This window comes from Bremia lactucae, linkage group LG1 (genome assembly GCF_004359215.1).
Source record: "Bremia lactucae strain SF5 linkage group LG1, whole genome shotgun sequence".
Lineage (NCBI taxonomy): Eukaryota > Oomycota > Peronosporomycetes > Peronosporales > Peronosporaceae > Bremia > Bremia lactucae.
In genome coordinates this window covers 5,065,430-5,081,430 of record NC_090610.1, presented here as the reverse complement: position 1 = coordinate 5,081,430, position 16,001 = coordinate 5,065,430, and the positions used below count along the sequence as shown (strand labels likewise).

The 16,001-nt window shown below is 46.5% G+C and overlaps 3 protein-coding genes across 3 annotated transcripts; 2 read left to right on the top strand and 1 right to left on the bottom strand.

Annotated features, from left to right (window-relative positions):
• Positions 1-73: 73 nt before the first annotated feature.
• On the bottom strand, positions 74-15,892 carry CCR75_002077 (uncharacterized protein; the record flags this gene model as incomplete). Its single annotated transcript, XM_067960177.1, has 16 exons — positions 74-1,227; positions 1,301-2,357; positions 2,409-3,223; positions 3,644-3,815; positions 3,868-4,070; positions 4,106-4,157; positions 4,219-4,428; positions 8,011-8,056; positions 11,434-12,556; positions 12,633-13,689; positions 13,741-14,555; positions 14,976-15,147; positions 15,200-15,402; positions 15,438-15,489; positions 15,551-15,760; positions 15,818-15,892. 16 exons carry the CDS (start codon positions 15,890-15,892, stop codon positions 74-76), a joined length of 7,416 nt encoding a protein of 2,471 aa, XP_067822481.1.
• Positions 9,381-10,193, top strand: CCR75_002078 (uncharacterized protein; the record flags this gene model as incomplete). The annotated part of the gene is made up of 1 exon (XM_067960178.1): positions 9,381-10,193. One exon carries the CDS (start codon positions 9,381-9,383, stop codon positions 10,191-10,193), a length of 813 nt encoding a protein of 270 aa, XP_067822482.1.
• Positions 10,702-11,200, top strand: CCR75_002079 (uncharacterized protein; the record flags this gene model as incomplete). The annotated part of the gene is made up of 3 exons (XM_067960179.1): positions 10,702-10,935; positions 11,003-11,074; positions 11,138-11,200. The coding sequence occupies 3 exons, from the start codon at positions 10,702-10,704 to the stop codon at positions 11,198-11,200; spliced, it is 369 nt and encodes a 122-aa protein (XP_067822483.1).
• Positions 15,893-16,001: the final 109 nt, after the last annotated feature.

Below are 16,001 nucleotides of genomic sequence, written 5' to 3'. Positions count from 1 at the left end.
CTTTCGTCGCCAGGCTCTTCCAATGGAGCTTGTAAAGACAGACAGCATCACTTCAGCTACTGGATAATGTCATTCAATCCCAATCATCGTCTGAATCAGACTCGCAGTCCGACTTGGTCTCTTCGTATTCGACATGAATACGCCGCATCGCCATAGCGTTTGAAATGGCTTCATTTACCGAACTCGGCTGCGTTAACGCCAATGGCGACGAAGCTTTTGTTTTAGAGGCCAATGGACCACCAGACGAGGTACTTTTAGCGACATCAATATTTTTCAATGGAGCTCCCTGTCGAATCGCCGCCAATAGATCGCCACGACCCCCAGCAAATGGATTCGGACGCCCAGGAGGTTGGAATGATACTGGAGATTCTGCGGTAATTTGAGACGATGCAAAGCTTGCCCTGAAACTTGCACGAGAGCTCAACCGCGAACGCGATCGACTTTTCTTATCCCAGTGATTTCCATTCTGGGACATACTGATATTGCTGCTAGATAAGTCAGACGTTCTCGCCTTCCTCCGCTGAGCTGAAGATGTTGATTCAAGCCGCTGCTGTTGAATAATCGGCTGTGGAGTGTCGACGGACGTATCCGAATCTGACTCGGGATCAGACATGGAATCTTCCAATCCAAATAGGTCCTTTGATACCTTTGGTTTCGCAATTCCAAGGGATAATTTCTTTTCGCTTCGAGATGGAATCGGCAAATTTGTTTGATCTTTTCTAAGATGACGTGCCACGGGGCTTCGTGGAGGCCTTCCGTTTAATTGAACACCATTAAAGTTTTTTTCATTTTCTCCGCTTACTAATGAACGCGCGAATACATCGTCGATGCGATAGCTTGATAAAAAGTGCTCGTTTAATAGTATCCCAGGGACAGCTACCAATTGCTGCAAGTACAAACGGAGTTCCTGAGCGCGTTTCTCCATATTTTCCGGTTTAGAATTGTTACGCAATCGATGCTTCGAGGGAAACTTGAGCATAGTCAATTCTGGAATAGCCGACATTAAATGCAGGTGTATCTCTTCAAATTCTGAGTACGTAAGTGAGAAAGTATGCTCCAAATTTCCATACTGAAGCGTAAACGTAAACACCCCGAGTTTCTTTTTACCTTCCGTGCGTAACGCAGACGACGTGATCAGGACTACAACGCTAGGTCCAGCACCACCAGCTGCAATATTATTTGTAGGAACACTTTTCGCGTGTGGTTGCGTAAATGTCAAGGGTGCTGCTTCAAAAACATTGTATTCCTGGATTAGCCCACAAAATGCAAGATTTTCAACCAAAAAAAGAAGAGAACGTACCATTGTCAGAGTCAGAATCACTTGAAGAATCATCGCTTCTTACCGACGGCACATTCGTCGCTTTCTTTTCCCGTGGAGGGCGTGCCTCTGTACTCAAGTCACTAGATCGAAAGCTACTGGATACACGAGAGGTTCTATTACCAGCCTTGCTGTCTCGTGTACCTGTACCAAACAATCCAGTGTCGGAGCCATCATCATCCTCGCTGCTGTCATCAAATAACCCTTTGCGACCACAATTTGTCTTAAGTTTGACTTCCAGTGATTTCTCTTGCGCCATAGCCTTTTTAAAAATCTCCTTTCCTTCAGCACTAAGCTGCGAATCGCGATTTCGCATCTTACCGTGTACATTCACCGGACTTGATGCAAACGAGGTAATATCCACTTCTTCAAAAGTATCGGCACGATTCCGACGAATAGCAGCAAGACTCGCAGCAAACGCGTTTGCCATCCTTGGCTCTGAAGTTAAAGCGCTTTCTTGTTCAATTGCTCGCTTCACTGTTTCTTTTATCTTTCTCTCCGGTGCACCGTACGATACTGACGTAATGGAACTCCTCACAGCTCCAAACGAGTCGCGTCGATGAGTTGTACGCGATGTTCGCGAGGATCTTTCACGTCCAATGATGGCAGCCAGATTATCCTGAATACTTTGATGGCCTCTACTTGCTTTCAAAGCCCTTTGACTAGTCTGTGAGAACGACGAGCGATGTGCTATCGAGTCTTCATCTTGGCCAAAAGCAAGCGAATCAAATGAAGCACTGCGCAAGCTACTGCTGGATCGCGATATTCGAGACGCTCTGTCATTCACGTGATCAAACGGAGCAGTAGGCGGTGGTGGAGGTGGAAATCCCATTGTTGTTCTCGATGACGAGGTACGAGAGCTACTTCCAGTCCACCGAGGTGGTGTTGGTGGGGGAGGAGGCAAACTGCTAGTTTCGTGTCGATATCCTGTCACAGAGGAGACCGAAGAAAGACGCGATGATATGGATGAAGTATCCGAGACATCACTTCCAGAGGATCCTAGACGTATGGGCACGTCCCTGTGGACGACTCCGCCGACCTCAAAAACTAAACACACATACAATATCTCACATTAACACGACGATCTTACTTCCGTCACAGAAAAAATAAAAACATAATACGTGCATTGTCCAGGTGGGGGCAGCTCGATGCGGATTTTTGCTTTTTGTTCCACTGTCCTGGTATGCAACGGCTGCATATTTTCCGTCTTTCCACCTGCTGCTTCGTCTAAACGTCGTCGATACGCGGCCTTGTTGACTCGTTCCATAGTAGGTGCATGTCGACGTTGGAGTCTCTGTTTTCGCTTCTCTAGCATCCTGGCCGTGTTTTCATCAAGCGACCCAATGTCATTAATTCGTTCTAATGGCGTCATGTTATTAATCTCTTCTTCGCGAGCCAAAAGACGATCCTGCTCTTCCTGAATCATTCGCGCTTTTTTTTCTTTCCATTTGCGAATCTGTTCCTCTCGGTCTTTCTGGAGCCTTTTCTCCTCCTTTTTTACGCGACGTCGCTCGCGTCGAACTTCCTCTCCGGCTGTGCTATGTGGATCGAGCACAGCCATAAAGCCTCGACACCATTTCTCCAGGTCTACGCGGTTCAGTGCTGCTAAATGCATGCGCGGCTTAACGTTGCGCTCAACTTTAAGTTCCAACCCGTACGAATCCACCTTTAGCAACCCGTTGCCGTCCCAGCCACCAAAGCCCATCAAATACCCACCATCGATCTTGTTGCGCGTCTCGGCGTCGCTATTGTCGAAGAACTCAAGTTTGCGGTTCATTGTGAGCACGACGTAGAGCTCGTGAAGGCTCTGGACATTGCCGATAGTCGCTTTTGTTTGGGAAGGCTTGCTCTCCTTGATGCGAGATAGAGAAACAGCTTCATCGCGCTGACAAAGTAGGAAACCCTCTTGAACGACCCAGGACCCGCCGCCCATAGACGTTCGAGTGCCTCACTTCTGGTTCGAATAGTTTTCGTATGGATTTTTGGGATGACGGCAATGCAAGAAAAAAGCTGCCCTCACGGTAGAAGTGACCCAGATTTGACCTAAATAAAAGTAGCATTTACATTTTTATAAATAGTGTTTTGTTGAATTCCTCGAATACAAATAGAAAATCATGCTAACTTCAGCGTCCTCTGACACAGCTCTGCAAAGTGTCGCTGAATACAATGGGAGTTGAGGTCAACAGAATGAGGCTAATATGTCAGCATGCTGCTAGGTGAGCTGATAAGCAATGCTATAATTTTAATTGATCTGCGTGTTTATTTCTATTTTTTATTATTTTTCCACATCAACTCATCCGCTTTTCAGCATCGATTGCGCTTGACTAAGCTCCTCGTAAAGCGCCAAAAATTTGTTTGAAGTCATTTCAAAAGTAAGATCGCAACATTCTGACATTGTCGCCACATTGCAGTCCATAATTGGCTGGTCAAGCCTCAAATTTAAATTTATCGCATGCGAGTTCTTGACCCTCCATTCAACCTTCTCAATGCCTGGAAACTGAATTCATTGCACATTCAGTTCACGTTTCGAGACAAAATACTCAAACAACCTTAAAACGGTTCAGGCGCTGCTGGTCCTGGATGTTCGCGCGAAGGTCTTCGTAGCTCTGCACAATTGTATCTGCAACCTCATGACGCATGCCCAGCTGTTGCAGCTCCTCGACAAGTTCAGCATAGTCGACATTGTACTTGGCAGCATGAGTTAAGATAAATCGCAGCACAGCGACCACTGCCTGTAATATTGTGATATGGTCTAGCTCAGTTAAGAGCCATGGAGTTTTTACATACCAACCTTGGCGATTGCGGCTTCTCCAATGAGCTTGTATGCGAAGTCTAGCTCCTGTTGATCGAATTTGCACTGTTGAGCCCCTAAAGCAGATCTTATCGACACTACCACCCACCTGTAGTGCGATGTCTTCTCCAATAGCACCACATATAGTCGTCAGATCTTTGAGTGTCTGTAGAGGATACAATGACAACTTGTAATGTTTGACGCCAATTTGAAGAATTAAAAACTGCTTTCGCACCACTTTGCTGTGATCGCCCGAGAGCAGCGGTAGCTCGGCTACTATCCAGTCAGGTGGCTCAAGGCCTCCACAGAATCGATATTTCTACAAAGTCATATATTCTATGAAACCACGCCCTGCTGTAGGGTCCTCTTGCCGCACCATTATTGCAATTTGGCCACGCTTGCCGCTACTAGTTCTCGATAACAGAATATTAGTAAAACTGTCTTCCTTCATACTCGAATTTGATTGTATTCAGACCTACATTTTTTGGTATGAGTAAATGCGTCAACACAACGATTCCTTTCCGCATGTCTAGGTGCGTATTAAAAACCAATTCCTATTGCATCAAACGTGATAAATTTAAGAAAATACTAATAAAGTTATAGTGTCACGACAAATTTGCGCGCGTCTTACTGAAATTGCACTTGAGCTCCAGAAGTCCTGACATTTAACCAAGCGGCGTGAACCAAAGCAAGCACACATCGTACTTGAAGCAATGTAACTTGTGCCTTGTATTCGCAGCGCGTTATGTACATCTTCTACTAGTGAGCCTTATACACTTTGCTTGCACGTGAGCCGTGGTAATATCCGTTCAATTGGGAAGCCTTGATTAATGAATGAGTTGATGATACCTGTTCGATTTTAACAGCACCAACCGTAACAGCAATGTACGAGACAGACATAACACGAACTCCGAGTCGATATAAGCACACATTATTGGACTATTCATAATTTTGCAAAGGCATTATTCAGCGACTGAGACCAGCGCGGGAACGGACACAACACTGGTGGCATCCATTGCAATAGCCGGCTCCTCCGATTTTGTCTGCTCCTCAGGGTTGGCGCGAGTCGTCAAGGTAAGATAAGTGCCTGCTCGAGCTGACTTGATCGCCTTGGAAATCACTGCACGACGCTTGTAGTCACTCGCATTCTTAGGAATCGGTGGTGCTGGAATTGTACGACCATCCACGACAAAATGCGTCACACNGTGATGGAGATGTTGAAGGTAAGGTACACTTTCGCACCGCTGACGCCTGTTGGATAGACGCAGAATTACGGACATGACGATGGTCAGCGATTACGGGCGCCGCGTTGTTAGTGATGATCAAGGTAAATCAGTGAGTATGGTATAGTAAGACTAGTGTGAAAGGAGTGGCTTAGAAGTAGCACTTGTTGGTCAACAAACGATCAAACATATGTTAGTATTCAATTAATTACCTAGTGAGCACTAAGCATCTGCTCCATCAGGTTACGAGCGAAGACTAGCTTTAACGGTGTGCCAAGCGCGCCAACGCTAGTTAGCTTCGACGACAGCCACGAAAGGGCTGCAGCGTTTCCGGCGGTGGTTCAAGGCGCACCGACGGCCCACGTAAGGGGTGACGACGTCAACGCGTCGATACTCGCGACCCTCGTCGCCTTTCAAGCGCTCATAGCGCAGATGGAAGTCTTGCAGCAGAAGCTCAATGAACGAGCGGATGATTGGCGTGAATGGGTCGAGAATGTTCTGATATGCGCTTGCCAACGGTCGCGGTGGCACACCGGTTCATATCGATACACCCGGACATTCCTTGGTTCGTCTAAGAAATGGACAAGATCGCGCGAGCGTGCTACAGCAAGGAGCACGCCAAGAATCGGCGCAGCCAGTATGGCGGGCACCGGAAGTAGCACCATAAATGCGCGCACCGTATTCCTGCTCGGAGTAAGCGTTGGCTAAAATTTACGCGTGACGGATGGAGCCTGGCGTCCAGCGAGCAATGCGAGTTCCGGGTGAGCGCTAAAGGCGGCTGACGATTCAAAAGTTTGATGGGTCCGAGTTGTGTCGAGGCTTTTTGGGTCCGTTTCTCTGGACTGAGGAAGGACGTTCATGAATCAGGTCCAATCCGCTCAAGCGGCATGTGGCCTCGACTAGTCCGACGACGTGAAGTCCGACTTTCATGGTCACTACCGGAACGGCACGACCGAGCGACACTACAACAAGCAGGTCGAGACATGGTGGCACCAAACTCCGACGCTTGCACATGTCATGGTGCGGCTACATCAAACGTTCAAGACGATGATTAAAGCGTCCCAGTCGATGAAGCTGTTTATAGCTAAAATGTTTCAAGGAGGAGCTGGCCCGAGCATTACCTCTACTTGGTCGCGATGAGTGAGACATGCAGCGAAGCTGACGCGCAGGTGCTTGACAACATTGTCCACTACGCATCGAGGGAGATTCACACGGTAGTAATGGCCGAGTACGGCGGAAACCGGGTCAATTACCTCGTTCAAGCTGAAGAGCTTGCACACTCCGCGCAGTCTGTCGAGCTCGTCACGCGAAGTGCTGCCTCCATTTGTAAGGACGTCCTAACACACGTTGCTGAGAGCAAACCACGCGTTAATACGCATGGTTTTGATGTGGAAAAGTCGGACATATTATATTTGTCTGTCTTGACGACAGAAAAATGATGAAAAGAACAATGACAGTAAGGGCATGTGGCTGAACAATACCAGGCCCAAGGACGTGGTTAGCTACACGCTGCCTGTGCAAGACGACAAAGCTGAGGACAAGTTGTGGATACTGGACAGCGGGTCTAGCAGGCACCTTGTTACCAATATGCGTTGCTCGAGGATGTACGTGAGTGTTACGACCAATGCATGGTCGCCGACGCAAGGACGATCCGGCTTACAATGACTGGAAGTGTGGTTCTTCGCGTGATGGCATACGAAAGAGCAAACGTTGATCGGGCGGGCTCAATTACAAGGTAATTTGCGAGCGCTTATCTCGTTCAATACCGGTAACTTCGTGTTCGACGTGGCAACGTGCATCAATGTGCTCGTCCTTTGAGACGCAAACCATGCAAGTAAACAAAGGAATGAAAGGCACGGTCATGGCCGATTGATGAAGCAGCGAAGACAGAAGATGGGGAGCTCTTTATTCTTAATCAGGGCATAAATTGGATCTGTAGGATCTTTAAGGATCGATGACCCACTCCACGCACTTAGCGTAGCTTTTGTGTCATCCAGGACAGCTTCGTTCAGAAGCGACGATGAGTTTAACTCAATTATAGGTTGAATGACCACCATCTCGGCTAAAATCGCCAGCCTTTAGGCTCGGCCGCACTCATCGATAAACATTTTCTATGATTACCGCAAGGCTAACTTCTCCCTCAATGTAACCGGTTACGCCATTAACAATCGTGTGTAATGGCTCAAACGTATCACTTTATGATGAACTATAATACACGTTAGCACTATGCTTGCATAAAATAGCCAAATCATATCAAACTGAGGGGATTTTACAAAAAAACGGAGAAGACAACATTGTTTCCTTTCTTATATATACCTCTAGCTTATTTCAAAATGTTGTTGTGTTAAAAGTGCTCCAACACGAAATTTAACTTGTTTATATCCTATTTTGAAAAAAGAAGCACCTAATTTTGAGTTTGAAGTCACAAAGCGGCTCTTTCTATATGTTTTTATTGATCAATGGCCTTGAATATGCTAGAATGATGATTATGTAACCAAAACAGTACTAACTAGTTCTTTGAAGACCTTCAATCAGCCACATCAGATCTCGATGGTCTCATCGCCTTATTATTTATATTAAACTGATCTGTCAATGTAATCAATTTAGTGAAATTTTTAGGGATTAATCATAACGACGCGGATAATCTTTTCGCAGATAGTGGTAGTATATATACATACTGTTTCCAAAAGCCTCCCATGGCCACCCTCTTGGTCCGTATCACATCTGTACAAAGTCGAGTTTTCAATTTTCGAGTTTAGACATCTACCACAACGATCTCAGCTCACGATCATTTCTGAAGCAGTAGTATTGCAAATTGATGTGTCATTGCCAGCAGCAGCAACCAAACCTTGGGATTTGCTTGTTGCTGTTGGTAGCTCCAACGAGCTACAGAAAATAATTGAACTTAACTGCTGGAACGTTGGGAATCGTACACGTCCCAACTGATAATTGGCACCGACAAATGAGCGAGCGCACAATCTGACGTATGTGGAGCCAGATTGGTCCGCACCTAGCAATCCATTGCTATGATACATCAAATTTAGAAGTGCACTGAAGTCATTTTCAACTTCGCAATGACAAGAGGCGCCACGCAAGAGTATCAAACTAGAAGCGCCAGCGCAGTGGCTACGGCCCGAACCTACGAGCATATCATTTAGATAGATGCGTCAGAACCCAAGTTACGCTGCGACACGACAAAGCTCTTATCAGCTCGGTCGTCTTTTCACGAAAAATGACGCAGGACGTGTAAATTTTTGAGCCTCTTGCTTTATTTCGTATTCGTATAGGTGTGTCACATCCAGTGCAAATGTTCTTGGTGCGGTCAGCAATGCGACATTTGCACACACAGCAGGTTTATCATTTTTGCTACCATTGGACAGTTGTGGCTTGTGACTGCTCGATCAACACAATGTTGTCCTCGACATGTCTTTATATAAATGGTGATGCGACGGACGTGGACGTCTCGCTTTGGCACTAAAGTACGACGCCTAGCGACTATTTTGAATAGATGGGGAAAACTGTCCTATCAAATCACTTGGTCGAATTGGTTCCTGCCGCCAGCATTAGCCGCTCGTCGATTGTGAAAAAAATTCACTTGTTACTGCAGCGCCATGTCAGTGCGGCTTTCCTATTTAATATTTACGTGTCCACCCTTAAGCGAATGAATGTCGCTGCCTGCACCAGCGATAAGGTTTCGATTCAGCTTGGAGACTGGAAATGCACCATCCAAAACGTATCTTTGAAAAAGCATACTTTAATTAAACTTGACGATCGTGAAGAGTGAAGCCCTCCCACTGCCCTGTTTCTGGGACTCGATTTTCGTGGCCTGCCCGCCCTTTCGCTTCAACACCAACGCCGTGTAGGGCTTTAGTGTCATTATTCGATAAGCCTGGATAAGGTCAAGTCTGTCCTGTGAGATATATAAATATATATTGAAAAGAACCTAGTGCGTTGTATTGTTCTTCGACTGTCCCATCTATCCAGTAACACAAAATATTTCCGCGCTGGCTGCCGCAGCCCGTGTCGCCACCATTTCGCCACCTCTAGGATGATGATCCCGGAGTACCCCCCGCGGGGCACCTCCATCACTTACGGGGACCCTATGGCTATGCCAACGGTAGTGTATCGCCTGAGCCTTAAACCAGCTTCGTCTGCGTTGCCCGCATCGTCAACGTCGTCTGCTTCGCCATCAACTTCGACGACTTCCTCGACGACATCACCGGAGATTACGATCACATGCGTGCAAAACAGCCGTTTAACAATTCCTAGTAGCTCTAGCACAGGAACATTAATGACGACCGAAAATGATTTTTCGGGTCGGAGAGGCAAAAGCCACTCGGAGACGGCGTCGCGCCTTGAGCGTATGCTAAACTCTTCCGCTTCATCGAGAGACTTGCTGCGAGGTCGTCCGTACTCAGCAGGCGATGAAGTCGACCTCGCACGCTCTGTCACTATATCTGGGTTTTCCAAGAACAGCCATGGCACGTGGGTGTTTAAGGTGGATGTCGGTGGTCCAAGCGACAGCAACGCTTACGTGGTGCGTCGCCGCTTTACGGATTTTAAACTGCTGCACGAGGGTCTATCGAAGCTGTCGAAGTTACCTGAGCTCCCGCCCCACGGCATAGTTTCCGTGTTCCAGATGTTTGTATCGCCTGAAAAGCTGCTCGCCGCACGCGTTGCGCGTCTGCAAGAAATACTGCTCGTGATCCGTGCTCATCCGATACTTCGAACGAGCCAAGCATTTGTCGCTTTTATTGGCAAAAATCCAAGTCGATACGATGCTGGTTACGTGAGCCTTTCGGGTTACGAAGTACCCGCAAGTCAGCGTCCCAATCCAGCGGGATCTCTTGATTTACTTTGAGGCAATTGAAAAGTACCAATCCAATGGTACGTAAAGGAAGGAGAAATTCAGATACATTACAAGAAATGAACCAGCGGGATAAAAAGCGGAATTTCCATCGAAATTGAAGACACCACACACGTACAATAGGTGAAGCTAGAGGATGAAGATAGTAAATTATTTATTTACTGAGTTAATCGACCCTTGTACTGAACGGTGCAAACACATCATCAATAATAAAGATATTTGTCTTTTGTCGTGCGCGATATCGTGTTTTTCCATACTTTTAGACGCAAGTAAAAAGGCTTGTGACTCTGCCAACCACAGCAGACGCGCCACCAACTGATCGCAGGTGGCGTCACGATCGTAGATTTGTTGGCGGCTCTGTGCAACACCAGCTCTCTGTCGCCAGCGATATTTGGCAAATTGCTGAATTCTTTTCCAAAATATACATTTACAGCCAAATGATGTCCATTGTGCAGGGTACATTGATGTAACCAACAATTATCGAATTTCGCCATTTCGAAACATGTCGCTCTTAATTGTTCGCCAGTTGCGCGCGTCGATCGTTAGGAGGAATTATTCTACCATAAAACGCGCAAAGCCTATTCGCGTGAAAAAGAGTGAATCCCGCCGTGTCATCCCGAAAGCATCTAAGCAGACTGATGCTCTCACCGAAGTGCCGACGTCCCATCCACCAGCAAACCCGTTTACGCCATTCGAACAACAGACGCCACAGCCTATTGGCGGCGTCTTGAAGGAGGTGAGTGGATCAACAGCGAATAACTCTTACGATCGCACTAAGTGTGCCAACTACTTTTATCGTGCAGAGTTTCTTGTGGGGCATGGGCATGGCAGCCGCCTTCTCTGTCGTAGGTATTATTTTCAGTAACATGGAAGGGGTACGTATTTGTTGCGTACAAAAACGGCTATATTACGATTAACATGATGTGCTGTTTGAGAAGACGACAATTCCTGGCAAGTTCACGGCAAGCTCTGTCGTGTCACAGAAAAAATTAACACAATAAGCTGATAGATTCACAAATTTATCCGAGATAAAATCGGTTGTTCTTAAAGTTCTAACAAGAAATACAAGGCGCCATCGACTTGCCACCACTCGGTGCCGCGTTTCGCATATACTAATATACGTTCTTGCTTGCCTTTCGTCGCCAGGCTCTTCCAATGGAGCTTGTAAAGACAGACAGCATCACTTCAGCTACTGGATAATGTCATTCAATCCCAATCATCGTCTGAATCAGACTCGCAGTCCGACTTGGTCTCTTCGTATTCGACATGAATACGCCGCATCGCCATAGCGTTTGAAATGGCTTCATTTACCGAACTCGGCTGCGTTAACGCCAATGGCGACGAAGCTTTTGTTTTAGAGGCCAATGGACCACCAGACGAGGTACTTTTAGCGACATCAATATTTTTCAATGGAGCTCCCTGTCGAATCGCCGCCAATAGATCGCCACGACCCCCAGCAAATGGATTCGGACGCCCAGGAGGTTGGAATGATACTGGAGATTCTGCGGTAATTTGAGACGATGCAAAGCTTGCCCTGAAACTTGCACGAGAGCTCAACCGCGAACGCGATCGACTTTTCTTATCCCAGTGATTTCCATTCTGGGACATACTGATATTGCTGCTAGATAAGTCAGACGTTCTCGCCTTCCTCCGCTGAGCTGAAGATGTTGATTCAAGCCGCTGCTGTTGAATAATCGGCTGTGGAGTGTCGACGGACGTATCCGAATCTGACTCGGGATCAGACATGGAATCTTCCAATCCAAATAGGTCCTTTGATACCTTTGGTTTCGCAATTCCAAGGGATAATTTCTTTTCGCTTCGAGATGGAATCGGCAAATTTGTTTGATCTTTTCTAAGATGACGTGCCACGGGGCTTCGTGGAGGCCTTCCGTTTAATTGAACACCATTAAAGTTTTTTTCATTTTCTCCGCTTACTAATGAACGCGCGAATACATCGTCGATGCGATAGCTTGATAAAAAGTGCTCGTTTAATAGTATCCCAGGGACAGCTACCAATTGCTGCAAGTACAAACGGAGTTCCTGAGCGCGTTTCTCCATATTTTCCGGTTTAGAATTGTTACGCAATCGATGCTTCGAGGGAAACTTGAGCATAGTCAATTCTGGAATAGCCGACATTAAATGCAGGTGTATCTCTTCAAATTCTGAGTACGTAAGTGAGAAAGTATGCTCCAAATTTCCATACTGAAGCGTAAACGTAAACACCCCGAGTTTCTTTTTACCTTCCGTGCGTAACGCAGACGACGTGATCAGGACTACAACGCTAGGTCCAGCACCACCAGCTGCAATATTATTTGTAGGAACACTTTTCGCGTGTGGCTGCGTAAATGTCAAGGGTGCTGCTTCAAAAACATTGTATTCCTGGATTAGCCCACAAAATGCAAGATTTTCAACCAAAAAAAGAAGAGAACGTACCATTGTCAGAGTCAGAATCACTTGAAGAATCATCGCTTCTTACCGACGGCACATTCGTCGCTTTCTTTTCCCGTGGAGGGCGTGCCTCTGTACTCAAGTCACTAGATCGAAAGCTACTGGATACACGAGAGGTTCTATTACCAGCCTTGCTGTCTCGTGTACCTGTACCAAACAATCCAGTGTCGGAGCCATCATCATCCTCGCTGCTGTCATCAAATAACCCTTTGCGACCACAATTTGTCTTAAGTTTGACTTCCAGTGATTTCTCTTGCGCCATAGCCTTTTTAAAAATCTCCTTTCCTTCAGCACTAAGCTGCGAATCGCGATTTCGCATCTTACCGTGTACATTCACCGGACTTGATGCAAACGAGGTAATATCCACTTCTTCAAAAGTATCGGCACGATTCCGACGAATAGCAGCAAGACTCGCAGCAAACGCGTTTGCCATCCTTGGCTCTGAAGTTAAAGCGCTTTCTTGTTCAATTGCTCGCTTCACTGTTTCTTTTATCTTTCTCTCCGGTGCACCGTACGATACTGACGTAATGGAACTCCTCACAGCTCCAAACGAGTCGCGTCGATGAGTTGTACGCGATGTTCGCGAGGATCTTTCACGTCCAATGATGGCAGCCAGATTATCCTGAATACTTTGATGGCCTCTACTTGCTTTCAAAGCCCTTTGACTAGTCTGTGAGAACGACGAGCGATGTGCTATCGAGTCTTCATCTTGGCCAAAAGCAAGCGAATCAAATGAAGCACTGCGCAAGCTACTGCTGGATCGCGATATTCGAGACGCTCTGTCATTCACGTGATCAAACGGAGCAGTAGGCGGTGGTGGAGGTGGAAATCCCATTGTTGTTCTCGATGACGAGGTACGAGAGCTACTTCCAGTCCACCGAGGTGGTGTTGGTGGGGGAGGAGGCAAACTGCTAGTTTCGTGTCGATATCCTGTCACAGAGGAGACCGAAGAAAGACGCGATGATATGGATGAAGTATCCGAGACATCACTTCCAGAGGATCCTAGACGTATGGGCACGTCCCTGTGGACGACTCCGCCGACCTCAAAAACTAAACACACATACAATATCTCACATTAACACGACGATCTTACTTCCGTCACAGAAAAAATAAAAACATAATACGTGCATTGTCCAGGTGGGGGCAGCTCGATGCGGATTTTTGCTTTTTGTTCCACTGTCCTGGTATGCAACGGCTGCATATTTTCCGTCTTTCCACCTGCTGCTTCGTCTAAACGTCGTCGATACGCGGCCTTGTTGACTCGTTCCATAGTAGGTGCATGTCGACGTTGGAGTCTCTGTTTTCGCTTCTCTAGCATCCTGGCCGTGTTTTCATCAAGCGACCCAATGTCATTAATTCGTTCTAATGGCGTCATGTTATTAATCTCTTCTTCGCGAGCCAAAAGACGATCCTGCTCTTCCTGAATCATTCGCGCTTTTTTTTCTTTCCATTTGCGAATCTGTTCCTCTCGGTCTTTCTGGAGCCTTTTCTCCTCCTTTTTTACGCGACGTCGCTCGCGTCGAACTTCCTCTCCGGCTGTGCTATGTGGATCGAGCACAGCCATAAAGCCTCGACACCATTTCTCCAGGTCTACGCGGTTCAGTGCTGCTAAATGCATGCGCGGCTTAACGTTGCGCTCAACTTTAAGTTCCAACCCGTACGAATCCACCTTTAGCAACCCGTTGCCGTCCCAGCCACCAAAGCCCATCAAATACCCACCATCGATCTTGTTGCGCGTCTCGGCGTCGCTATTGTCGAAGAACTCAAGTTTGCGGTTCATTGTGAGCACGACGTAGAGCTCGTGAAGGCTCTGGACATTGCCGATAGTCGCTTTTGTTTGGGAAGGCTTGCTCTCCTTGATGCGAGATAGAGAAACAGCTTCATCGCGCTGACAAAGTAGGAAACCCTCTTGAACGACCCAGGACCCGCCGCCCATAGACGTTCGAGTGCCTCACTTCTGGTTCGAATAGTTTTCGTATGGATTTTTGGGATGACGGCAATGCAAGAAAAAAGCTGCCCTCACGGTAGAAGTGACCCAGATTTGACCTAAATAAAAGTAGCATTTACATTTTTATAAATAGTGTTTTGTTGAATTCCTCGAATACAAATAGAAAATCATGCTAACTTCAGCGTCCTCTGACACAGCTCTGCAAAGTGTCGCTGAATACAATGGGAGTTGAGGTCAACAGAATGAGGCTAATATGTCAGCATGCTGCTAGGTGAGCTGATAAGCAATGCTATAATTTTAATTGATCTGCGTGTTTATTTCTATTTTTTATTATTTTTCCACATCAACTCATCCGCTTTTCAGCATCGATTGCGCTTGACTAAGCTCCTCGTAAAGCGCCAAAAATTTGTTTGAAGTCATTTCAAAAGTAAGATCGCAACATTCTGACATTGTCGCCACATTGCAGTCCATAATTGGCTGGTCAAGCCTCAAATTTAAATTTATCGCATGCGAGTTCTTGACCCTCCATTCAACCTTCTCAATGCCTGGAAACTGAATTCATTGCACATTCAGTTCACGTTTCGAGACAAAATACTCAAACAACCTTAAAACGGTTCAGGCGCTGCTGGTCCTGGATGTTCGCGCGAAGGTCTTCGTAGCTCTGCACAATTGTATCTGCAACCTCATGACGCATGCCCAGCTGTTGCAGCTCCTCGACAAGTTCAGCATAGTCGACATTGTACTTGGCAGCATGAGTTAAGATAAATCGCAGCACAGCGACCACTGCCTGTAATATTGTGATATGGTCTAGCTCAGTTAAGAGCCATGGAGTTTTTACATACCAACCTTGGCGATTGCGGCTTCTCCAATGAGCTTGTATGCGAAGTCTAGCTCCTGTTGATCGAATTTGCACTGTTGAGCCCCTAAAGCAGATCTTATCGACACTACCACCCACCTGTAGTGCGATGTCTTCTCCAATAGCACCACATATAGTCGTCAGATCTTTGAGTGTCTGTAGAGGATACAATGACAACTTGTAATGTTTGACGCCAATTTGAAGAATTAAAAACTGCTTTCGCACCACTTTGCTGTGATCGCCCGAGAGCAGCGGTAGCTCGGCTACTATCCAGTCAGGTGGCTCAAGGCCTCCACAGAATCGATATTTCTACAAAGTCATATATTCTATGAAACCACGCCCTGCTGTAGGGTCCTCTTGCCGCACCATTATTGCAATTTGGCCACGCTTGCCGCTACTAGTTCTCGATAACAGAATATTAGTAAAACTGTCTTCCTTCATACTCGAATTTGATTGTATTCAGACCTACATTTTTTGGTATGAGTAAATGCGTCAACACAACGATTCCTTTCCGCATGTCTAGGTGCGTATTAAAAACCAATTCCTATTG